The sequence below is a fragment of the Ursus arctos genome, unplaced genomic scaffold, assembly GCF_023065955.2.
Source record: "Ursus arctos isolate Adak ecotype North America unplaced genomic scaffold, UrsArc2.0 scaffold_14, whole genome shotgun sequence".
Taxonomy (NCBI): Eukaryota; Metazoa; Chordata; class Mammalia; order Carnivora; family Ursidae; genus Ursus; species Ursus arctos.
In genome coordinates this window covers 8,991,874-9,016,771 of record NW_026622808.1, presented here as the reverse complement: position 1 = coordinate 9,016,771, position 24,898 = coordinate 8,991,874, and the positions used below count along the sequence as shown (strand labels likewise).

General features: G+C 55.0%; 1 protein-coding gene across 2 annotated transcripts; it reads right to left on the bottom strand.

Annotated features, from left to right (window-relative positions):
- Window positions 1–12,305: 12,305 nt before the first annotated feature.
- CCDC42 (coiled-coil domain containing 42) lies at window positions 12,306–23,202 on the bottom strand. 2 transcript variants are annotated; one of them, XM_026520964.4, is made up of 7 exons: window positions 23,120–23,202; window positions 22,711–22,816; window positions 22,321–22,425; window positions 20,563–20,760; window positions 16,170–16,391; window positions 15,856–16,014; window positions 12,306–12,546 (listed from the first exon to the last, which is right to left on the bottom strand). In XM_026520964.4, the coding sequence occupies exons 1-7, from the start codon at window positions 23,200–23,202 to the stop codon at window positions 12,469–12,471; spliced, it is 951 nt and encodes a 316-aa protein (XP_026376749.2). In that variant the 3' UTR covers window positions 12,306–12,468. The 2 variants fall into 2 exon arrangements, with proteins under 2 accessions (XP_026376749.2, XP_044247784.2); XM_044391849.3 differs by lacking the exon at window positions 16,170–16,391.
- Between the last annotated feature and the right edge of the window lie 1,696 nt (window positions 23,203–24,898).

The following is a 24,898-nucleotide window of genomic DNA, read 5'->3' as shown; positions in this document are numbered from 1 at the left end:
GGCAAAACAGGCTCAGCTATGAAGTCAAGTGACTTGCCCAAAGACGTGTGGAGGTGCGGTATGGCGGTGAGGGCACAGCCCAGAGCCCAGAACCAGCCGCCTGCTCCGTATCACAGGGACGGCGCTGGGCTCTGAGGAAGATGGCGTCTCCTTGGCTAGAACGGGCCAAGTGAAAGGCCGCCGGCTGGGGATTAGGAGGTCCCTTGGCTCCACCTCCCAATGTGGCCACGTGGAAGGAGGTGACAGGAAGGGTTATGGCTGAAGGTCGGGGGTTAATAGGCCTGAGTCCAGATGGCAAGCAGCTGGCTGAGGAGCAAACCAAGAATGGCTTCCTCCCCTTTCTGGTGATTGCAGAGATGAGAAGACAGGGAAGGAGCTCGCCACAGATGGGAGAGAGACCGGAGGAATTTGGAACGCGCCCAGGGGGCCCAGCTCCGAGGCAGGGAGGGCGAAACATTTTCTGCTCAGAGAGAACAGTTATTTACAAGGAGAACGGGGACCAGGTCCTTCCCCGGGGACACTGGTGGGCTCTGGCTGCTGTTTCTTGGCCACGACCCATCATACCAATTCCTGTTTCTAAGACAACTGGAGAACCAAACAGCAAGAACATGAATGGTGATAAGAGGTGGCTGTCGCGGGCCAGGCCAAGCCAGACAAGTAGAGCTCAAAGATCAGAAGTTTTGAGGCCAGTTCTAAATTTAGAGTCCAATTTTGGAGGGAGCCAAATCGAGCTCTCCCCGCACGAAGTGTGTCAGAAGAATAGAAGATACAGATCCCAGGGAGCGACCAGTACGGAGGGGGTGGGGAGCCCCCTTTCAGCCAGAGATGCTAAGAATGAGATCAACCAGGCTCTTTCCTGGGTTGTGGTGGTTTTTTTTTTTAAACTCTGTCTTTTCAAAGTAAGAGCTTTGAAAGAACTGCATTTCTCACCCCCCTGCCCCCTCCTCTCTTCCCTGCTGCTTTAAAAAATGTTTATTCCTTGGAAAGACCCTCACAGCAACTCCGGGTATGTGTGGAGCCGGCAAAATGGAAGCTTCCATGTCCCAGTCCGCACCCAGCCGCCATCCAACCCCGGCTGGCCCAGGCCCCACTCCCTGTGGAGGGAAGAGTGCCTGTCACCCACCGGGGAGGGCTTTTTCTGTTGGTTCAAGCCGGGTCATGCCCTCCTTGCACAGTGCACCAGACTGACTCCCATACCGGGTTGATGCCCTTGTGCCCCGCAGAAAAGTCAACGGAGCCCCAACTTTCCTGCTTTCTACCACAAGACTCCCAGTGGGCCTGAATGGACTCGGGGTCCAAAGACCTGGAGTCTGGGGCCCCACCCTCCACTTACACTTTCACCCCTGGCCTCTTACCTTCTGCTTTTGCTCGTTGCTTTGCTAAGAGATCCTGGAGCGCTGACCTCCCAAGCCACGACTTCCTCACCTGCAAAATACCAAGTTGCCGGGTCAGGGCAGACCCACCCCCTGATGTTTCCTGCATTCGTACCCGCCCCTCTCCTCCGCCCTATGCTATGCAGGTCAGATGGCATCACCCCCGCAGCGGGTCCGCATTTACTGGGCTGCCGATCTCCCAGTCTCCCGAGAGCGCAGTCCGGGATGAGGTTGTCTCCCGCTCCAGACCTTTTCATAGCTTCCTACGGCCTACAGGGGCAAGCCCAGTCTGCCTAGCCTGGATCCCAAGACCATCCACGGTCTGACCCCAACTTCGCTTTTTCTCCTCGTTCTTATCTACCAGCAGACGGAACAACCCTCCAAGTGTTCGTGTCTCTGGGTCCTCACACACATGCTTCATTGTACCCCAAATGTCCTTCTCCCCATTTCTGCAGGTCTCACCTATACCCTGCTGACCGCCCATGGCCTCGTTATTAGCAGTATGACCTTGAGCAAAGTGATTTGAGCCCCGTGTCTGCGTGAGACCGCTTCCAAAGACGACCGGAGCCATTCCTTCCAAACTGCATGTCCTTTGCAGTGTGACTCTGATGCTCCCTGTTTGTTGACCTCCCTTCCCCTGGAACCCGGGCTGCGTCTGTGAGCGTCACTGACCCGCTGGATGTGGGGGATGTGATGCTGTGTCACTTGTGGCTTCCGCGCCTGCATTCTGGGAAGCCAGCCGGCCCCTGGGTCAAGAAGTCTGCGCTCTCCTGCCGAAGACAGAGGTCACGTGGGGGACGGCTGAAGTGCCCCAGCTCATGCCCACCCGGAGATCCTGGCCATGTGACAAAGCCATCGTGGTCCTCCAGCCTCAGCCTCAGCCTCAGCCGGGCTAACCTGAGCTCTGCCTGAATCTGCCAAATGGCGGTATGATAAAGATGGGGATGTTGATGGTTGCCTGCCTCACGGAGGGCTGGGAGGATCAAATCTGTCCGTCCAGGGAAAGCACTAGAACAGTGTCAGCAGGTCGTATGCTCTCAGTAAATGTTAGCTCCCTGCAACCTGCAATTATCTTGCTTAGTTCTTTCTTGGTCATCCCCAAATTCCACCGGCATATAGGAGGTGCCCAGTAAACACAGCTGAATATCAAAGGTCCCCTCCTTCAGGAAGCCTTCTCTGATCTCCCTCCACCAGAGGGAGATCAGTCTCCCTCCCCATGCCCACTGCCTTTATCAATGCCCTCCTGTGATGTAGGTTACATTCAACCCCAGCTCCGGCTGCTGGTTTCCTCTGGAGACGGTGAGCTCCTTGAAGGCAAGACCTTGCCCATGATACATGAGCAAGAAATATTTGTCGAATGAATAAAAACTGGGAGCAATGCCACCTGCTCTATCAGCCTCAGCAGACTTATTGGAATTGAAAAGGAGATCAATAAAGGTGGACTCGGGCACCTCTGGGTTTCCTCTATCTGGCTGCCATCCTTCTGCTTCTGTGTCTTCTGGTCCCATCTGTGTGAACTTTATCCTTTAGGGCAGGAGAGAAGCCAACTCAGGACTCTCGAAGGAAGCCTCCCAATTTCCTGCCCCGAGAGCTGGCTGACCTCTCAGGCCGCAGAAGGACGGGGTGTGAGGTCATAGACCTGGGAGGGAGCCGATGACCCAGCCCAAGTCCCTTCCCATTGTTGACGGATGCCTAAAGTTCCACCACTAGATGAAAAAATAACTGATTCCTAAGCCGTGATTCAATCAGGTATCAGTTTCTCGTCTCTACGGCTTGCCTGGTCCAAAGGCGCTGCTGAAGTATGAAAGAATGCAGGATTCCGTCTGGTTCAAAGATAGAAATGGCTTGACTCATCCGAAGACGCAAAAACATGCAGAATGAAATCGGGCGGCAGCGTTTCCTGGGTGCGGGTGGGACACCTAACTCAGAGGGAGGCACCCCAGGCCACATGACACCTCCTTTGGATTCTGGGGTCACCGACACAGCAGTGATGGGGCAGAGGAGAAGTCCTAGAATCTCAGAAGGGTCGGGAAGGCAACACCCAAAATGGCGTGAAACGAAGATGACAGTTTCCTTGGTGAGTGAGATCGTTAAAGATTTAAAATTAAGTTTAGATAGTTTAAGGGAATCCAAGTCATGGCATTAATATTTTTCTGTAAAAGAATCTATGCACATTTGGTATTTCTGTATTTAGGGCTCAATAGGATTTGGCCTATTTAGAGTCAAAATCTTGGAATTCCGGGACTGGAATTCCAGCTGGCCCCATCAGAAGAGCACGCGACTCTTGATCTCGGGGTCATCAGTTCGAACCCCACTTTGGGCCTACAAATTACTTATAAACAAACTTGAAAAAATAAATTCTTGGAATTCCAGTGGAAAAGGAACAAGTATGTCGTTGATTCAGATTTACAATTTTGAACTGCAAATTTCTTAAACTTACATCTAATATTGGAATGTTTATGAGAACGCAAAGTTCACCATATTTTTAAGTTTAAATTTTTTGGCTGAATAATTTAAATACTTGGAAAGATTTTGTCTTGTCAGACCGTGAAAGTACTTAAGAGGAAACCGAACACAATAAATGTTTACATCCAATTTAAAATGTTTAAGGGAGTTTAACTTTGTCGCTGGATCACACGTTCAAGCTCCTTTCAGAAGTGATGGTTAAAATACGTTGGACAGAAATAGAATAAGAGTTGTAAGCCGAAGCTTAAGGAAGAGCTTAGATGTTTTGAATTGTAAGGTCAGCGAACTAAATATGAATTTTAAAAGTCCGTTAAATCTCTGAATCATCTTCGTCCAGAAAATGAGATTTACAGTAAAACCCGCCTTGTAGGATTGTGGAGAGGATTACGTTTGAGACACTGGGTTTAAAGGGTTTGGCATCATGACCGTTCCGTGGGGAGCATTCGATATGACATGCCAGGGATTATTAGAGTTATTAACTCTTTCCTAAAGGAGAGTCTAAAAATGTTCAGAGGTAAGAACGATATTCTGAGATGCAGGATATGAGACAGAACGTCGTGGTGGCCAGAGTAAGATGTCCACCACACACCGTCGTCCCTCAGTCCCTCTCTGACTGGTGAGGCTCGCCCTCACTGTGTCTGGGTCTCCCCAAAATATGGCCAAGCTCTCCAGCAGGGGTGGCATTCAGCTCATTATCATCACGCTGCCCAGCGTCCCCTTTGCCAGTGCCTGGGGGAGGCATTTCTCTGGGCTTGCTCCTTCATTCGTTCGCTCACCGATCCTACAAACGCCCGCTGATGTTTGCACCAGGCACGGGTCTAGGCACTGGAAGGTTGCAGCGAACTCGGCTGACAATCCCCGTCTTCATGGGGCTCACGTTCTAGCAGAGGAAATGCACGCTATTCGAAATCAACAAGCAAATCCCCTACAGGGCCAGGGGATGGGAGTGCCAGGGGTGGGGATTGCAATTAGAGAATGGGTAACCACGGTGGGCCCCATGGAGGAGGAGACATCGGAGACATTTGAGCCAAGACTTTAAGGAGGTGAGAGGGAATTGTGCACACAGGGAAGAGCAAGGGCACAGGCTGTGAGGTAGGAGTGGGCGCTGGGTGGTGGAGGAGCGTGGAGGTGGGGCTGGAAGGGAGTGAACAGGGGGAGAGTAGGAGAGGAGGTCAGAGAGGTGATGGGTGGGGGGTAAGAGCTGACTGTGGAGGGCCTCATGGCCTTTACTCTAAACGAAGTGGGGAGCTGTTGGTATATTTTGGGGGAGAATTGGACAAATTTGTAAACTGTGTGTTAGATGTTATTTAATCTATATTGAATTCCTGGGTGTGATAATCCCTAATACATTGAGATAAAATTCTTCAGTGTTACTGTTCTCAGAAAAACACGCCAAAGTATTTAGACCTGAAGGGTCCTGATGTCCGCAACTTATTTTCCAATTATTAGGAAAAAAGAAAAAAAAAAAAGCCCTAGTTACGTGTAATAGGTGCCTACTACTGAGTAATAACTGACCTCAAACTCGGGGCAGAAAACAGTAAGCTCGCACGTGTCTTATGGGGGATTCTGGGATGCCCACCGTTCATTTTTCACCTCTTTGCTGTCTTACAAAAAGTCTTTTTGGCCTGGAATCTTAACCGAGCCATGATCACGTTCAAGCTACTGCGTTCAGAATTGTGGAGATCCGAAGGTCAACAAAGGTCCTTCCATGAAAGAATACAGGCTTCATTCATTCGATTCATCCCGCAAACACGCAATGAGCACCTGCTACGCACCAGGCACGGCTCCAGACAACGAGTACACATCTCCGAAAAAGACAGCAGCTATTCCTGCTCTCGTGGAGCTGACGTTATAGCGGAGCTGCTAAACCATGAACAAATGAGGAAATTACGTTGTAAGGGGTGGTACAGAAAATACGACTTACAACCTAGAGAGTGATCGGATGGCTGCTACAGCTGAGGCTGTCAGCCAAAGAAGGGCTGAGAAAGCGAGGTCACAAAAAAAGAAAAAAAAAAAAAAACCCACCCCTCCCAAAATGTTATTATCTCACATGATTTCTGAGGATCGGGGATCTGGAGCAGTTTAACTGGGGGATTCTGGCCCCCGGTCTCTCATGAAATACAGTCAAGATGTTGACCAGGGTTACAGGCATCGGGTGACTCACTGGAGGCAGGAGGACCCACTTCCAAGATCCACTCACATGGCTGTTGGTGGGAGGCCTTGGTTCTTCACCATGTGGACTTCTCCACGGGGTCGCTGGAGGGTCTTCAAGGCGCGGCTCTTGGCTTCTCCACAGACAGAATGAACCCAGAGAGAGAGAAAGGAGGAGGCCACGGTGCTTCTTAGGACCTGGTCCTGGATGTCCAAAACCTTCCCTTCCGCCATATTCCATTCTTCCAAAGTGAGCTGCCGAGCCCAGCCTGTGCTCGAGGGGGGGGATTAGCTCCACCTCTATGAAGAAAGAGCAGAGTATCAAAGAATACTCTTTGCAAGCGCTATACAAGATTTGTAATTATAATAATTACCAGTATCGGTATTTTACACTCTGTTGGTACCTCCCATGAGGAGGGGTGCTGCACGGACCTTCTGCTAACCGGTCCTCAGTCTCTCCGAGAGCCTAAGGGGATCCTGGAGGGCATCCTCAAGGCAACCCTATGAGCTGCTTGCTATGATCTCCATTTTACACAGGACACAGAGGCACGCGGAGATTAAGAAACCTGCCCGAAGGGAGCCTGGATGGCTCAGTCAGTTAAGCATCTCCCTTTGTCTCAGGTCATGATCTCCAGGTCCTGGGATCGAGCCCCATGTCGGGCTCCCACCTCAGTGGGGAGCCTGCTTCTCCCTCTACCTCCGCCTCTCCCCCTGCTCGTGCTCTCTCTCTCTCACTCTCTCTCAAATGAATAAATAAAATCTTAAAAAAAAAAAAATGGGGCACCTGGGTGGCTCAGTCGTTAAGCATCTGCCTTTGGCCCAGGGATTGATCCCAGAGTCCTGGGATCGAGCCCTGCACCGGGCTCCCTGCTCTGTTGGGAGCCTGCTTCTTCCTCTCCCACTCCCCCTGCTTGTGTTCCCTCTCTCACTGGCTATCTCTCTGTCAAAGAAATAAATAAAATCGTAAAAAGAAAAGAAAAGAAAAGAAAAAAAACCTTGCCCGAGGTCATGGCGTTTAGGGCCTGATCCAAGAGTCTGTGTTTAAAAGCATTATGCTAGATTGCCTCTTAAAAACTGCACAGGTCATGAGGTGCCTGACTGACCCTGTCAGAAGAGCATGGGACTCTTGACCTCAGGATCATGAGTTCGAGCCCCACTCTGAGTGTCAAGATTACTAAAAAAAATCAACTTAAACAAAATTGCCCGGTTCATCCTTAACGTTGTAAATTGCAAGCAGGAGATGGCACTTAAATTGTGTATCAATAATCGAGCGTTAAGATTTAGGAAACTAGAAAGCCGGGGTAGCAGGCGGGAGCGTAGGAGATGCTGAGGCCAAGTTTCACACTGGATTCTGAAGAGCTCCAGGCTTCCTGAGGCGTCCCAGGATCTGCTGTCGGGAGCGGGGGAGATCTGTGGACTCTCCCCCCAATCCCACCACAAGACCCCACGTGGATCTATTTCACACGTTGTTCCTCCGCAGAAGTCCTGGTCTGCAAAGACCACCGCAGCAGCCCCAGGCTGTCAGCGACATTTGTGGCCAACTTTCAAACAGGGAAGGCTAGGAGTGCATTACTGCAACCCTGTAGAGACAGAAGGTAACTTACAAAGGGGATGCAAAGGATTTCTGGTCGTGGAAACTCACATGAGGTTTGTACAAAGAAGGTGCAATGGACTTCCGTCCTGGGGCAGAGACTGCTTTTTGTGTCTATGAGCAAGGTAACGTCAGCTTTCCAGACTGTCTCTCTCTGTGTCTGTTCTTTAAATTCTCCTTTGAACTGGATTTTACATCCCACTGGATCTTTCAACTGATGAGTTCAATACGATCTTTAAGATGTGTGCATTTCATATTTAAATGGCAGTCGCGTTTTTTTTTTTTTAAGTTAAAAAAATGATCCTTTAGCAATATGGTCTCCTTGCAGTCACTTGGCCACCCTCCTTCGTGCCCCATCCAGTCCATTCTACACACACGGGAGGCAGAGCCGTCTTTTCCGAGGGCACATCTGACGGTGCTACTCCACGGCTTAAGACTGACATGCCGTGTAGACTGCGGACAGCAGTGCAGGTCTGGTGTCTGTTGAGACAAGTGGGAGCCGTCAAGCTGAACAGGGCACATTGCCTGACATCAAACCGTGGAGCAGCCCCCAGAAAAGGTGCACCACCTGCCGGGCTCAGACCCTGCGCCCGCCCCCCCCTCCGCCCCCCATGAAGCTCAGATATCGTCAGACTTGCCTTTCTAGCACAGGACAGAGAAGGTTTGTGGATTTTGTTTTGCTTTTCAGATTTAAAGATCTACTCCCTTTCTCCTCCTCCAAACCTCATTCCCCAGATCCTGGAGAATGTTCTGTGCTGAAGTGGGCTTTTTTTTTTTTTTTAAAGATTTTATTTGTTTATTTGAGAGAGAGAGAGAGTATGCAAGCATGAACAGGGGTGGGGAGTGGTGGAAAGACAGAGGGAAAGCAGACACTCTGCTGAGTGGGGGGACCGACACAGGGCTCGAATCCAGGACCCTGGGATCACGACCTGAGCTGAAGGCAGCCGCTTACCCAACTGAGCCACTCAGGCGCTCCCCAAACCGGGCTTCTAAGCCTCTCGCTATAACACAAAAAACAAACTTCTACTCAGAGCTCAACCTTTGGCCTCGTGTGCTTAATTTCTTTAACAAAATGCCCTGCATGCTCTTCAGGCTCAAATAAAGCCCAAGATCCTTGGAAAGTCCTCCCCAACGGCCCCAGAGTGATCCAGGCCTGCCTACCCTCTGTCCTCCCTCTCTCTGGTCCAGCGACACCGGCCTCCTGAGCGAGCCGTCGCTTCCACACCCAACGGGTTCCCCTTCGGTGTTAGGACAGCCTTACTTTTTTGGCACCTCCTTCTCGCCGTCATCCCTTAAGTCTTCTAAACATTACAGGGCACCTCAGAAGGGTTTGCTTGGTTCTTTACCCCCTCTTGTGATCGCAGCACCCAGCCCTTCTCGACAGCTGAGCAGTGATTATTTAACTATCTATAACTACTGGTTTCGTGTCTCTCCCAAGAGACCATAAGCCCCAAAAGGTGGAACCCACACCAGTCTGTGGCCTTCACGTCTACCTGCGTTTGGCATATGGGAGGCACTCAGTGGCACCACTCCGTCCACTGGCAGGGGGGCTCTGAAGCCCAGGTGTGAGGGCAGAGCATGGGGAGCAGGCATGGCGCATGTGGGGGCTGCGAAGGGAATGAGGGCTGGGTGGGTCTGAGCCCAAGGGCCAACAGCGAATCCCACAGAAGCATGGACTCTGCAGCTACTTGAGAGAGACAGAGATCGCTCCGAAAAGCTTCCGACTCTGTTGGAATCCCGTCCTCACCAGCAGCTTTGGGCCATCAGGGGCCGTGTGTATGGTGTGGCTGGACACGTGGCAGACATGAGGATGTCCGTCTGCCTGGCTGGGCTCCTTCCTTCACACCGAGGCCCACCTCCTCCCCTCCTTTCCGTCCGGAAGAGCTAGCAGGTTCAATGGGGAATGGGGTGTTCTAACATGGACAGGGGGGTCTGTGAAGGTCTCCCTTCCTCTTGCCTCCCTTTACCCATAAAACACCCAGAGCCCGACTTCCTGCCTTTGCTGGTCAGAACCACTCATTTCTGGAACTAATCAGTTCTTTCTGCTTTAATGAGCTGGTGTCTTTTCTTGTTGTGAACGCTCTAATCAGGCCCTTCACTCCATCTTTTTCTTGGAAGGTGACCTTATGCGTCTGGGAGCCCAAATCTGCCCTAAACAGGCAGTCTTCGGCTCCTTTCTGTGGGTCCAGGGCCCTGGGCAGACATGCCAAGGGACTGGAGGAAGGAGTGGGGGGTCTGTCCGCGGCCGCTGCCCTCCCCCCCCCCCCCCCCCCCCCCCCCCCCCCGTCCCCGGAGAGGTTCTGGAGGATCCCGGGGCTTTCTGCACGGGCTCTGCCCCTGTCTGTGGGCTTGGAAGGGAGTTTGCGGATTTGTGGCTTTGCCCGGAATCACAAAATCTGCCTAGACCCACAGAATTTCTTCTCCCCAGCCAGGCCTGGGCCCGTTTGGAAACCTGAAAAGTGTGGTAGCATCAGAGTGACTTACACACACGTGTGAACACGTGTGGGGTGAGATACGCCTGTGTGTGATCGCAGGGATTCTCAGTGTGACTCTTTACAGGTCCCCCTTTTCAGTCAAGCAGGAAACCTGACACTTCAAGGATGAGCAGCAGGAGGGAAAGGAGGGAGAGGAGGAGGGAGAGGGGGAGAGAGAGAAGAGGGGGAGGGAGAAGAGAAAGGGGGTAGGAGGGGGTTAGAGGGGAAGGGAGGAGGGGAGGAGGAAGGAGGGGAGGGAGGAAGAGGAGGGAGAGAAAAGGAGGAGGAAAAAGAAAGGTAGGGAGAAGGAGGGGGTGGAGGGGATGAGAGAGGGGTAGGGAGGAGGAGGAGGAGGAAGGGAGGGGGCAGAGGAGGGGAGGGGAAGGGAGAGGGGGAGGGAGGAGAGGGCCCAGAGCAGGGCTGAAGGGATCCTAGGCCTCCCAGGAAGTGGGTTCAGTCCTGGAAGTCTGGACATCTCAACCCCCTACGTCACAGACACAGCAGAAAACGGGGGGGGGGGGGGGATTTGTGTCTTGGGGGGTTGGGGGAACCCTGTGTCCTGCACCCTCTCCCACCTCCCAGGACACAGCCCAGGAGACTCAAAGGTGAGGGGAAGCTATTTTTGAGGCACACCCCTCACCCACAAACCTGTTTCCGGAGGGCCCCGACGCCCATATCCTTCCAGCGAGAGCCTCTACCCACTCCCCTCCGAGCACCACCCCCAGAACTCACCATCCTGGGTTTTCAGGACGGCCTCTGCCTCTAGCCCCTTCCAGACGCCCCACCCTGGCTCTCACCTGTGACGCAGAGGAGACGCAGTGCGGAGGCTCGGGGCCAGGCTGCCCTGTAGTTCCCAGAGTTTCTTTCTCCGGGTGCTTCGGTGAGGGGGCGTGGGGCTCCCGGAGAGCCCCCTGTGGGAGGTTTGGGGGGCCCGAGTGAAGCTCACACCCAGCCACGTGAGGCCGGCACTGCCGCACTCTCCCCGGCCCCCTCCAGCTTCTCGCCCTCGGACCCTGCGCCAGGTGAATCGCCTGGAGGGCTTATTAAAAAGCCCGGGGTGGGCGGGGCTGTGTCCCGCCTGGGGCGGGGCCTGAAAATTTGCATTTCTAATAAGCTCGCAGCTGCTGCCAATGCGGCTGGTCCGAAGTGGAGCGCGCACCTGTTAGCTGGTGTATACAGAGCGAGGGCTACCTGCTGCCCCACGCTCTCAGCAGAGACCCCGCAGGCCCCTGGGTCCCTTGTTCCGTCCTGCTCTGCTACCGGCTTTGGAGGGGAAGGCAACAGTGCCCCCACCTTCTGAGAAGCAGCCTGGTGGAGGGAGCACGGGCCAGGGCCGGTGGTGACCCATTGTGACTCCTGACCTTGTCATCTGTAGCCGGGGTCCCTGTCCCTGAGCAGGTGTGCTGCTCCGGAAGACAGAGAAGACGTAGATGATGTGTGCATGAATATATGTCCAATAAATGCTGTTTGCTTTGTCTGGTCTCTGATCTGACCTAATCATCTTGAGCTTTTGACCCTGAGTGCGTAACTTTACATTTATCTCTACGCAGTTGTTTTGCTGGTTTCTTTTTTTTTTCCTTTAAGATTTTATTTATTTATTTGGGAGAGACCAGATAGCGAGAGGGGAGGAGAGGGAGAAGCAGGCTCCCCGTGGAGCAGGGAGCCCCGATGTGGGGCTCGATCCCATGACCCTGAGATCATGACCTGAGCCGAAGGCAGACGCTTCACCGACTGAGCCCCCCAGGCGCCCGAGTTTTGCTGGTTTCCAACCATCTTTCCAGCCGGCTGAGAGGCCTCGGCAGCCTGCCTGCTATTCCCATATTAGCGCCCCGGGTACCACACTGCCTGTTGTAGGGTCACAGCGGGGAGGGGAGCAGGGCTTGGTCTCTAGCTTGGGGACCGTCCTTGACTTACCACCTGTGAACTCTGACTTGGGAAGCTGTCTTCATAGTTTCTACTGAGTCTTTGAACCCCAGTTACAAACCCCAACTTTAAAAAAATTTTTTTTGAGGTTATAGAGGAAAGAAGGGTCCTATGTACTCACCCCGCTCCTGGTCTATTTCTGCGTGCAACTCCAAAGCCTGGGACATGCCAGGCGTGAGATTTGTTTTCTAGTCCCTGGGCTGCCTAAGTGACCAGCTTCAAGAGGGGGTGCTTTTCTCCCCTCGATGGGCCATCTTCTCCGTGAATAAGCCGAAAAGAGACAGAACTTATAAACAGACCTCTTACAGAATTTAATGTTTTCAGGGATGGGAGGGACTGAGGCCTGAGGGGGGGAAATGGCAGGGTGTTCGCCAGCAGAAAGGCACAGGGGTCCCAGACGGCTGGACTGGGCTGACGGGACCACAAGCTCACCGGGAACCTATCCTCTCTCAGTCTCTGTCTCAGAACATCCTGGAACCGCAGCGGCTCCTTACACCCGGACTTGCTGTTGTTCCTTCTTCTTCACCTCCGCCCAGATGTCCGACAGATCCTGGATAAACTGCTGAATCTAACAAGGCAAGGGGGCCCGAGTTAGCCCACCCAGCACCAGGCCGCCCCGTCTCCACACGGAGCACGTCGGGGCACAACCTGGAAGGAGTCACTGCTTCGCTGGACTGACTTCTTGAGGCCTTTAACTTTCCCTTACTTGACAGTAATTTCAGTTAAAGCATCAGGCTTAGCAGAGCGGAAGGCACACACAGGGAGCTCCTGGGGGCTGATGCGGTGACAGTATGAAAAAGAACAGTGGACAGTCTGACGGAGGATACAGACGAGGGGCTGCTGAGCAGACTCTGACTCTAGAAGCCTCTGGTGGGGGCCAGCAGTACTGGGGGAGACGGCTACCCACAATTTAATAGCCTTCAGGGGGCATTTACTTGGAACCCAGAACGGATGCCCGTTTTGACAATACCGAGTCATGGAGGGAAGCCCGAGTTCTGTTCACTAGCTTGTGTTTCAAAGAACATACGTTTCTGCGCCACGTGGGGACCTGGTCTCCTGGGGAAATCCGTTCATCTTTCTGGGACTCGGCTTCCTCGTCTTCAAAAAGGGAAGGGGGAGAACAGGTTGGCCTTGATGGTCTCTAAGACCTCAGTTCTAAAATCTCTCCTTTCAAGAATGTTCCTGGAGATGGGACTACACATATGTTCCCAAACTCTCAACAACCCTGTCTGCCAGGAATACTGTTACTATTATGGATACAATTCCTGTTTTGCAAAAGAGGAAACAAAGAGTCCGTGAATTAAAGTATCTTCCCCAGGGTTCCGGAAGAGACAAGCCCAGAATTTCCCAAACTATGTTCTTATAACCAGTGATCACACACCACAGAAAGGGTTCTGTGGTCAAGTTAGCTTTAGAAATGTTATCTGCTTGGACAGTCTCAGGGCAGAACCACAGCAAAGATGATGAAGTCCTGTGTGTAAAGACGGTCCAGCTTTGCTTCTCTGAGAGTTTTCCAAACCTATTAGTCTGCGAACGCCTTTGATTTCCCCCTAGGAAACTCACCACCTCTTGGGCGTCTAGGATTTGCTGAGCACAATTAGGGAAATGGCGCTCCAGAGCTTGGGTTTCGTTCAGGGATCACCCTGGACCTTCTGTGACACAGTACCGTTGAATCCAAATTCAGCCTTTTGCAGAATCATGCTTCCTACGTTGTACTCCGGGACCACACTCCTAAGTTCTAGAGAAATGGCTGCGTTCCAGAGCTTGTGCTTGGGTGTCATAGGGATGTCGCTGGGGACGTCATGCGCTGGAAGTCTCTGCAGCCTCCTTGGGAAACTTCAATTAGAATCAAGCACTGGAAAAAGGTTTGCTCCGGGCACACCTAGGTTTTCTCATTTTGGTACAAGATCTATGTGTGGCTTTTCCTTCTTGTCGTCAGGAGGTGCGAGACCAGCTACTGGCCCTCTTGACCTTCTGTCCTTTGTAATCCAAGAATCTGCAGTCTAGGTCTTGCTCCTGCCTGGACCTTCGGTTGTCCCCTTAATTCTCCTGGGTCCTTGTTTTTAACTGTTTTGGGCTAGTTGATCATATGCAATTCTGTCCATAGGCTCACGTCTCACAGGAACGCAGTGGGACGTTTTTAAAATAACAACTTGAGCAGTAGGAAGTGTTCCTGTAAAAGCAAACTGAGGCTGAGAGGGGTCAAAATCGAGAGTGCAAATAACAAGAAGACATCACTTGTTTGTGTCTCTCATGAGTGCACAGCGGCTTTTTATCAGATTGGGTTTTTCCATGACATAGGGCTGAGAGCAGAATCCACCTGTCGTCCGTGAAGCCAGACATTAAACGGATTTGTGAAAGTGTGACTTGTCCCACGAAGTATTGTTTCGAAAACGTGTTTTTCATCAAGCAGGCCATTGATGTTGACAGGCTCCTTCTCGTCATTGAAAAATGAATTCTTTAATTTTTCTGCTTGAGTTTCTAATATGGTAAATATCAATAGTATAACACATAGAGACAAAAGCTCTTTGGGGGTCTTCAATGTTAAGAGTGTGCAGGTCTCCCGATACCAAAAAAGTCTGAGAATCAGACTTTGCTGATCAGACTTTGCTCAAGCAGACTCCCCGCTGAGTGCAGAGCCCCACGAGGGACTCGATCTCATGACCCTGAGAGCATGACCTGAGCTGAAACCAAGAGCTGGATGCTTAACCGACTGAGCCCCCTGGGTGCCCCAAGTTTCACTTTTTTGTTGTTGTTAAACAGGGCAAGTACCTTCCAGTCCATGGCTTTTATTGGCTTGTGTGTCATACTCATTCACCACTTATTGAGCACCTACTGTGTGCCAGGCACTGTTCTAGATACTGAGATACGGTTAGGAACGAGACAAACACAAATCCCAGCCTTCTGGAGCTTACATTGTATTATTTTATGGCAGGGCTCGAGGCTTTTGTCAAAGGAATGAAGAATTAGTCATGATTCTCTGCATGTCACGAGAAGCATGGCTAATGCGTCTGCCCGCATGGAGTTTCCCCAACGGTGGGAGATGTGCACCTGTGGTCAGAAATGAGATGATTTGGGGGTAGTGCGTGCGCGTGGCATCGAACAGCTTTCAATCATACAGTGAGAAAGGTATTTGCTTTCCAATTTCCTTTCAGTTACTTGATTATTTAAAAAAATTTTTTTTAAACTAGATTTTATTTGTTTGAGAGAGAGAGCGAGAGAGCCCACGAGCAGGGGAAGGGGCAGAGGGAGAGGGAGAAGCAGAACCCCGCTGAGCAGGGAGCCCCACATTGGGCTCGATCCCAGCACCCTGGAATGACGACCTAAGCCGGAGGCAGATAGTTAACTGACTGACCCACCCGGCAGGCGCCCCTCCTTTCAGTTACTTCAAAGAGAAAACATCAGATTGGTACTAATAAGACCCTAACACTTCCCTCAACTTGCTGATTCCTCCCCCTACCCCCCCAACCCCCAATTTTCTCTCTCCCCCAAGAATGGACCTTGGGCACGAGCCTTCAGCCTCTTTCTAGGACTCAGTAAGACTGTTTTGCACAAATACTGAATTCAGTAGTGGGTCCCTGCCATTGGTCGTGTTGACTACGGCCAACAGGGTGTCCACGCTAATGGGGGGGGGGGGGGTCTCAGACCAGCACCATCACCTGGGAACTTGTTGAAAAATGGGAATTCATGGGTTCTCATCTCAGACCTATTGAGTCAGACACTCTGGGGCTGGGGCCCAGCCAACACTCCCAGCCCCCAGGGGATTCTGATCCTGTTAAATTTGAGAACCACTGTTCTGTGGGGCTCATTCTTGCCTTGGACGGAGGGACAACCCTCTTAGCTCGGTAGACCCAGCTGGCCAGGGGCCGCCTCTTACCATGTCCAGCTGTCTGTGCGTGTCCTCCAGAGACACGGTGGCGGTCTCCTTCAGCTGCTTGCTCACAATCTGGAAGAGGTTCAGCGTCGCCATCTTAATGGTGCCAAGCAAGAGGGTCTTCTTGGCGGCGGTGTTCTGGATGTGCGCCCAGCGAGACTCCTGGGGAGGGGGTGGCGCCAGGACGTGAGCAGGCGTGTGTGCGCACGTGTGGGTGGGTGTCCCGCGCTCACCCCGCCGCCCCTCCCCCGTGCCCAGAAGCCCCCAGGCACTTCCTCCCCACCTCCACCCCCCCACCCCCGGACCACCGTGTTCACCCAGATGATGACGTCGCTGCGGGCGCGGTCAAAGCGCATCTGCAGACGCGCCAGCTCGTTGTTGTGCTGCAAGATCTCGTCGTCCTTCTCCTCCATGTAGCGCGCCAGCCGCGCCTTGGCGCGCTCGATCTTCTCCTGGCCCTCCTGCGCCGAATGCATCAGGTCCTGGTGCATGCTCACCAGCGTCTTGTAGCGCGAAATCACCTCGTGGATCTCCTCGAACTGCGGGGCGGGGGGGCTCCCATCACTGCATTGCATCTGCACCCCGCCCCCTGCCCCAGGGCCGACGGCGGAGTCCCGCCTGCCAACTCCCTGCCTCGATGCCTCAGCCTAGCTGGGAGACCCTAGGCAAAGGTCAAAGGGCAGAGGCCGTGAGGACGTTGGAGTCCACCTGCTCGCCCTCCTGGGTTGGTATGGGCCATGGGCCCTGTATTGGGGGCACCTGCAGTTGGAGCTGGGGTCCTCGGTTGGCATGTGGGCATCACCTGGGAGCTTTAAAAAGGACACCTGTCGGGCTCCACCCCCAAGAGAGTAATTTTATTTATTTATGTATTTGTTTATTTATTTATGATTTTATGTATTTATGATTTTATTTATTTATTTGAGAGTGAGGGAGCGAGAAAGCACAAGCAGGGGGAGAGGGAGGAGCAGACTCCCGCTGAGCAGAGAGGCGGACACTCAGGGCTCGATCCCAGGACTCGATCATGACCTGAGCCTTAGGCAGACGCTTAACTGACCGAGCCACCCAGGCGCCCCAAGAGATTCATTTTAATAAACAGGTCCGAGGTGGTCCCTGGCACCTGAATTTTGCAAACATGCCCCCCAGGTGATTCTAGAGGATTGCTGGCTGGAGTTCAGGGGTTGAGGTGGTGCATTTTGAGATGTCTCCCAAGGCAATAATTACCCTGTCCAACAAGAACGGACCGAGAAGCGCTTATGAGCCCGGCAGTATGCTGAATGCGAGGGACGGAGCAGGAGATAAGGAAGCCAGACCCTGCTCTTAGGAAGCCTACAACTTGGGCAGGTGTGGACGGAGGAGAGACAGGCAAGGGAAGAGTTACAACACGGAGTGATAAGCCCTATCTATGATGGGGAAGGGGGTGCTGGTCGCAAATGTGCGGGAATATCTTCAGCATAAGGCTTTCTGGAATTTGTTCACATGTGCTGAGGTCCCCTCCAGTGGGGGCTGGAGACGGTACCAGTGGGGGGGGGGCTTGGCCTGCCAGGCGGGGCCAAGGCCTCCTCCAGCATGGTGCCCGACACTCTGACCTGAACTTGCCGGTCACCGCCCCCCCCCCCCCCAAGAAGGCGGTGTGAGTGCTGGCCTTTCTATCCATAATGCCTCTGCGGGGAAGGACTGCCCACCTCAGCATTAGAGGAGGGGGGAACAGCCAGGAAAGGTTTCCTGGGGGGAAAGGATGGCTGCAATGTGACCAGAGGTATGAACGGAAGCTGGCCAGCCAAGGGCAGGTGGGGGAAGGTGAGGACAGACAGACGGAGCAGCCGCCGACAGACCACGGGTGCGTGAGGCCTGTTCACGGTGCTCATGGGAGCTTAGTTTGAATAGCCTGCGTTCAAGATGGGGACGGACCGATCCAGCCGGGGGAAGTGACAAAAGTGCCCGGTAACCCCCGGGGAGGAGGAGTGCGGACTTCCTCTGTTAAAGGGTTTTAGGAAGCAGAGAGAGAACTTTATATCTGCATTTCCGAAGGTTCGCCGAGTACACACACCATGCAACAGCATGCGACAGTTAAAATGAATGAGGCTGCCAGGAGCACCTGTCCAGTGCTGGGGGCTGGTGTGCAAAGGACACAGGTTCGAACTTGAAGAGGCTCCCGCTGTGTAAGGATGGGACGCTTTGCACATCAGTAAGGATAAGTGCAAAGCAGCGACACATCCCAGATACATCCACAGTCCATGAACTCATAACATACTAACAGCACGACGGGTCAGCTTTGGAGGGTGCCAGAGAACCAGCTCATGAATCCGAAACCCGTAATTAAGAATCAAGCACTTAACGAGCTTTTCCGCTAAGACTCACAAAGTAATCAAACCGCTGATGAAGGCTAGATTCTCTTGATGAAGTCTTTCTCCGTGGTAATTTCCTAGCTAATACGTGCAGGAGAGATGACAGAACATTTCTGGCCCCCGAAAAGGGTCCTTCACCCCCTTCCGCTCAGGATCTGCCTCCACCACCAAAGAAACCAAAATTGTGGCTTCTATCACCAAAGAGTCACTCTTACTTGTTTTTAAATCTATCGGTGGGACCGTACGTAGGTCCTCTTCTCTGTTTGGCTTCTTTGGATCAACATCAGAATGTCTGTGACACTCGAGACACAAACGTATCAACCAAATACCTCGTGGGGACCTTGGTTGGACCCCCGCTGGAACAAACAAAGCGTGTATGCAACAGTTGGGGAACGTTTATCATCGACCGCAGACTTGGTATTAAGCAATCACGATCCCATTTTTACGGGGTGCGACAACGGTATTGACCTCGTCTTAAACGTCACATACTGAAATACAGATGAAAAAAAATGTCATTTGCTTCAAAATGGCAGAGGTGGGAAGGTTGGGGGATGATTTGATGAGTCGATAATTGTCGGAATTAGGTGATGAGTAACGGGCGTTCCATGGATGATTCTATTTTTGTATATGTTTGAAATTTTCCATAACGAAAAGGTGATTTTTTTTTTTATTTTTAAGAAAAAGCATCTTTGATCAGAAAAAGCAAGTCACGAGGGGACACGTAACAATACCCTTCAGAGTTTATGGATGTGTACCCTGTTGCCAAAATAATAGCAGACCTGAGCACGAGCGGCTTAAAAATCAGGATGGTGGTGGCCTCCTCGGAGAGGGGAAGAAGAAGGGGGCTTGGAAGGCGGGCCCACAGGGGTTTCAATGAGCGGTAGTGTCTTATTTAAGAAAAAAGAACTGGAAGCCATTTGGGGGATATATGAAGATTTGACAAGGTGCAATGCATACCCGGGTGCTGTTATCTATCTCTCTATGCCTTTCGGTGTGTTTAAAATATTCTGAAAGACTTAGCGGAAGAAGGAAAGAGAGGGGAAGAAAGAGGGGCGGGAGATCCCGCTGGGAGAGCGTGGGACAGGCTGGTGGCCAGGAATAAAGGCTGTGCTGAACTCCCGCATGAGGGGCCCTGAGGGTCTGGATGAGGAAGGGGCAGGGGCTGGATTCCAGAAATACTTAGGAGGCAGAATAGACCAGATCTGCTGATCGATGGGCTGCAGGGAGGGAGTAGGGGGAGGAGGCGAGGAGGAGGCCCCGCAACGGCAGGACTGAGGGTGGGAGGCCACGCCATTCACAGCGCTGGACACACACAGTGGGAAGACTGGCAGCCGTGGGGGCAGGAAGCGGGAGAGCTGAGCCGGGGACTCCCGACCGTGAGGATAGGGCATGAAGCTCAGAGCCAGACACAGGCCAAGCTGCTCGGGGGTACGACACACTGTCCCCAGCTCTGAATCGGAGTCCCCTCCTATAATTGATCTGCTGCTTTGGTGTATAGTCCCCCCCCCCATTATGAACGGACCATTCATTGTACAATAGGTACCCTGAGAATGGAACACTTAACACAGATCTGGGCTTCGCATACGTAAATTAGTTCTAACCCGGGACCTTAGAAATTATCTGGGACTTTAGAAAGCGGTCCATCCTTTGTCCCCCCGGGGTGCCGCCCTCAGGACACTGATGCACACCCCCAGAGGGCATACCCCATACCTGGCTCCCCCGGTGAGGGGCCCTGCCTGCTGCTGTCACATGGGGGCGTGGGAGGCATCCATGGGAGGCCCCACAAATTGCTCAAGGAGAAAAGTGGAAGGTCAGGGCCAAAGACCCGAGGACCATTTAAGGAAGAAGCTGGGAAGAGGATCCCCCTGGAGGAGGCTGAGGGGAAAGGGCCAGAGGTGGGAGGAGGGTAGACAGGGGACAGGGGAGGAGACCGGAGGAAAGGGCAAAGCTCTGTTTCAAGGAGGCTCGCACCAGCCCTGGGCCAGGCCTGTCCACTGCGCTCTCCAGCTCTGCACTGGGCTGGGTGTCTGCCAGTTTCCTTCCCTTCCTCTCTCCGTGGGCTCCCAGGTAAACGAAACTCAGCAGGGAGGAGGGGGAGCAGGGGTGGGTGCCGGCGCATCCCGCATCCCGCTGCAGGCAAAGCTGGACACTGGGGGTGCCAAGCGAAACCTCGCTCCCCCAACACGCCACCCACACAGACGGTCACCCAGATGCACGGGCAGAGCTCGGACCCCAGAGAGACCAGCCCAAGAGCCCCCCCCCGCCAGCCTCTCCCAGCTGCCTGGTCCGAGCCCGGCGACCACCCTGTGCAGCGCCCCCGCTGGCCCCAGGCCCTGGGGAGGCCTCTGCTCCGCCCCCCCCTCACCTCTGAGTTCTCCACCACCTTCTCCAGGTACTTGTTGAAGAGGGAGTAGTCCTGCAGCTTCGAGCTCAGCCGCTGGTGCTCCAGCCGCAGCGCGGCCATCTCCTGCTTGGCCTTGGCCAGCTCGCGCACGCGCTGCCTCTTCAGCTCCCGCTCCTTGTTGGCTTTCTTCAGGGCGCGGATCCGCTTCTGGTCGTTCTCCTGGGCCGGGGGCGAGGGGGCACCCGTGGGACCCTGGGCCTGTCCTCCCCTCTGTCTGCCGGGGATGGGCAGGGATCGCTGGGCCACCGTGGGCGAGGAGGCCCGGATTTTCTCCCCATTTGGTGCTTGGTACTTGGTGCCTCCATTTCTCCAACTGGAGAAAGGAGAGGCCCTGGGCAACTGCGCCCCAGCCCTAGGGAGCGGGGACAGGAGACGGTCCTGGCAGGGTGAGGCCGTTCCCGACAGCCCGTCCCCGTAGCTCAGACTGGCATCAGGCTGAGGCCAGAGCCGACGGTGCAGACGACAGATGTCCCCGAAGAAAGGGCGGTCGGGCTGACACCCCCTTCTCCTTCATTCTGCAAAGCCCTCCCCGCATGATCAGGGGGCACTCGCACCCTCAAAGGGCACCTGTGTGGCTCCTGTCCCTCTTCAGGGGCTCCCGTGAGGCCACACGGAGGAGGACGTTGGGAGGCAGGTGGAGAAGGCCCAGGGAGGGTTCGCACTCTGCCCCGAGAGCCCAGGACAGGACCCAGGGTCCCCTAAACCAGTCCAACTGTGCATCAAAATCCCCTGGGAAGCTTTTTAAAAATGCAGTTGCTGGGCCTCCCCCACCAGGCCTGTTGCAAGCACAGAGTCCCAGGCGTCTGTGCTTGTGACAGTTTGCCGGGATTGCCAGGCTGCTGGGCCTCCAGCAGCCCTTGGAGAAGCTCTCTCATTTCCTGCCGTCCCACCCACGCCACTAGCTTTTCTCTGGCCAGTAAGGAGGACTCGACCCCTGGAGAATGTGCCAGGCCCATCAGCCTCCTCTCCCACCTGCACGAGGCGCAGAGAAGACAGGAGCTGCCCAAGAGCAGCCCCCCACCCCCACCCCAGAGCGGAGGCCAGGGCTTCCCCCTGGAGCTGGGCCAGGCCCCCTCAGGGCTCCATCAGGGCTGGCTGGAGCTGGTGTGGAGAAATCGGGGTGGTCAGATCGCTCCTCTAAGGACTGATTGAGAGGCGTCTTCTCTGATGGACTCTGGGGCCTGGTCCTTCAACCTGGACCGTCAGTCAGCACAAGGACAGAGGGGTGGGTAGGCGGCGGGGACTGAAGCCCTGTCTGATTCCTCTCTGCACGTGCCCAGCCCTGCCTGTCATCCTCCCCCGTTCATTCATTCATTCCCCAGAGACATTGTATGTACCAGGCACAGGCGAGGAAATGGTAAACCGCAGTCTAGAAGGGCCCGAACTGACAGGGAAACAGGAAATTACAAACCGTAATGAGTGGGGACATAAAGGGAGCAGCCCCAGGCCGTGTTGAGCAGGGAAGAGATGCTAACCCAGGGTGAGGAGTCAGCAAAAGCAAGAAGGAGGGGGAGGAGGTGGGTGGGGAGGAGAAGCAGCAGAGGGGAGGAGGAGAGGTGGAGGGGGAGAAGGAGGGAGAAGGGGGGGAGGAGGAAAGAAGTGGGGAGATGAAGGGGAGGAGGAGGGAGGGGGTTGAAGAAGAGGAGCAGGAGGAAGGGGGAAGAGGGGGACAGGGAGGAGGGGGAGGAGCCGCGATTTGCAGCGTGGGGCCCCTCATACCTGGATGAACTGCTCAAACTTCCGGATGTGGGCCTTCAGCTGGGCCTCCTTGATGCTCAGCTCCTCCCAGCGGAGGTTCAGGGTTTCCATTCTGCGCTGGAATGTCTTGGGGTGGGGGCACAGAGAGGTCAGGAGGGCCCCCGCACCTCCTGCCCTAGGGCCTCTGCCCCCAGGCCTCCCACCTTCCACCCCATGCCAGGGTCGGTCGGAGCAGGGCGTCCCAGGACCCTGCTACCCCCAAGACTCAGATCCTTTCTCTCTCCTCGGAGGGAACCCAGAAGCTTCGTGCAGGACTTCTGGCTCCAGCCACTGCCACCCACAAAATGGGGGGTTCCCGTCCTCAGGCTCTGAACCCCGCAGCCTTCCCGCACTCCGCGCCTGCCTCCCCACCTCCTTCTTCTGCTCCATAGCGTGGTGCATGAGCTTAGCCTCCTTCTTCTTCTCCAGCAGCCGGAGGGATGGGGACTCCGACTGATCCTCAATGTTGGGGAACTTCCTGCCCCAGACATGGGTGGGAGAGGCCGGTGGGTTCTGAGTGCCCAGGGGCCGGCTGGGGCTGGGCCAACCCGGGGCGGGGGGGGGGGGGGGGAGGCGGGGGGGGGGTCCTGGCCCCCACGTGAGGGAAGGGAGTGGTGTGTGGGGAGGGCTGTGTTGGCATCTGGAAAGCCAGAGGCTGGGTGGGTTGGTGCCAGGGTGAGAGGGCAGGTGACTTGGGGCTCAGGGTTACGGTGGGGGAGGGGACAGGCAGGAAGTGGGGGGGCTGGGGGCTGTGGGAGGCCCCAGAGCCCCAGACACTCACTGCAGCAGTTGTAACAGGCGCTCCCCATACTGCAGCCGGAAGTACTCGGCCAGGTCTTCCTCCTCCATGATGCCCAGACTCATGCTGCTGCTGACCCCGGGGCCGGGTGGCCGGAGCCTTACAGGGAAACGGTGGCTGGCGGAGCCACAGGTGGCTCAGGGGTGCGGGCTCGGCTCTTGCTTCTCCCTTCCTCCTGCTTTTCAGGGTCCCACAGAGGGTGGGGGTCTGAGAGACTGGGGAAGGATGGCTGGGAGGCTGGTGGGTCAACAGCTCAGGACGATGTGTTGGTGAGTGAAGGGAGATGTGGTTACCTGGCAACAGGCCCCCTGGTTCTGTGGACCACCCACGGAACCCAGGCTTTGCTCTCTGACCCTTGTCCCCGCTGACCCCAGTCCTGCTGGAGTCCCATGTTCTGCTCCTGCATTTACCCTTCCCACCACCCCAGGAAATCTGGGGAGAAGTTAGGCCTGACTAGATGCTGGTGTCCAGGCCTGGGAGGCAGGGCCAGGGGGGCCCATGGCCCAACAGGGGGGTTTTGGTGGAGGGGTGTCCTTGGGGGTTCGGGTGTGTGTGTGAGGGTGAGAGAGGGTCTGGGCCCGGGACAGATGGGCCAGAAGAAAAGGAGGCTGGGGTGGGGAATCCAGGGAGAGTGGGAGGAGGCCCAAGCTTGAGAACCAAGTGGTGGGCGAGCGTAGGTGGGGAGCCTGGGGACCAAAGAGGCTGGGGATGTGGAAGGGGCTCCCAGGGTGTAACCGACTCAGGGCCAGTGCCATCAAAATGTGAAGAAACACCACACCCTGGTACCATGACCGTCAGATGTGACACGTGTCCCTGATGAGGGCTGCCCGCCTTGATCCCGTCAGGGCCCTGGATAAGCTCAATGCGACCAGACTGGAGACCCCGTGGGAGGCAGGCGCCCAAGGGTCCCGGGCAGGAGTGCTGCTGCGGGACACAGGCTCCCGGCTGCGCGCCGTCCCCTCTGTCCCCCGCTCGCGCCGGACACCGGGCTCGGCCCCTCTGGGTCTGGGGCGGGGGTCCGTGCCGGTCCGGGCGGTGCCGGGAGCCGGCCAGCCCACCCCGCGGCATTGCCTGTCCTCTGGCGCCCCCTGCTGGCCCCCCGACGGCGCCCTGATGCGGGCCCCGAGTGGGAGGAGCCGTGGGGGCGCTGCCCAGCCACCCCCACCCCCCGCCAGTCCCTTCTCCCCAGCCCCACTCCGGAGCCGGCCGCCGCCACCTGGGGACGGAGAAGGGGGGGCAGGCGGGACAGCCCCCCACCCCACCCTCAGCTTCCCAGCCAGCAATGGTTCTCACCGGGAGCGCCCCAAAGAAACAGACCCCGCAGGATGACAAGAGCACCAGCAAGGACCTTAAGGTCCGCAAAACGGGATGTTTCTCTCCTTGCGTACGTATTCCTAGAGCCTTGCGCCATTTGGGCTTTACCGTCTTTTTCCCCTTGAGGAGGGGGCTGTCTGCTTCTCCAATCACCTGTTTGCCCTGATATAGGGACGCATCCTTGGTTGCATCTGTGGCATCAGGTGGCCCAGGGCCACGTTGGTGCATCCAGGTGACAGCTAAGGGCATCCTCACCTCCTGCGCGCCCCCCCTCTTGTCTGGGGCCTTTCTGTTGCTTCCTCTGCAGCTCACAGGAGAACCTTCCTCTCCCTTGCCCACCACCATCCCTCTCTCGGGTCACACAGCCCTCCCCCGGGGCCATGGGGAAGATGCAGCCTGTCTGGGATTCACAGAACTCCCCTCCTCTTCCTTCCCTGGGGGTGCCCA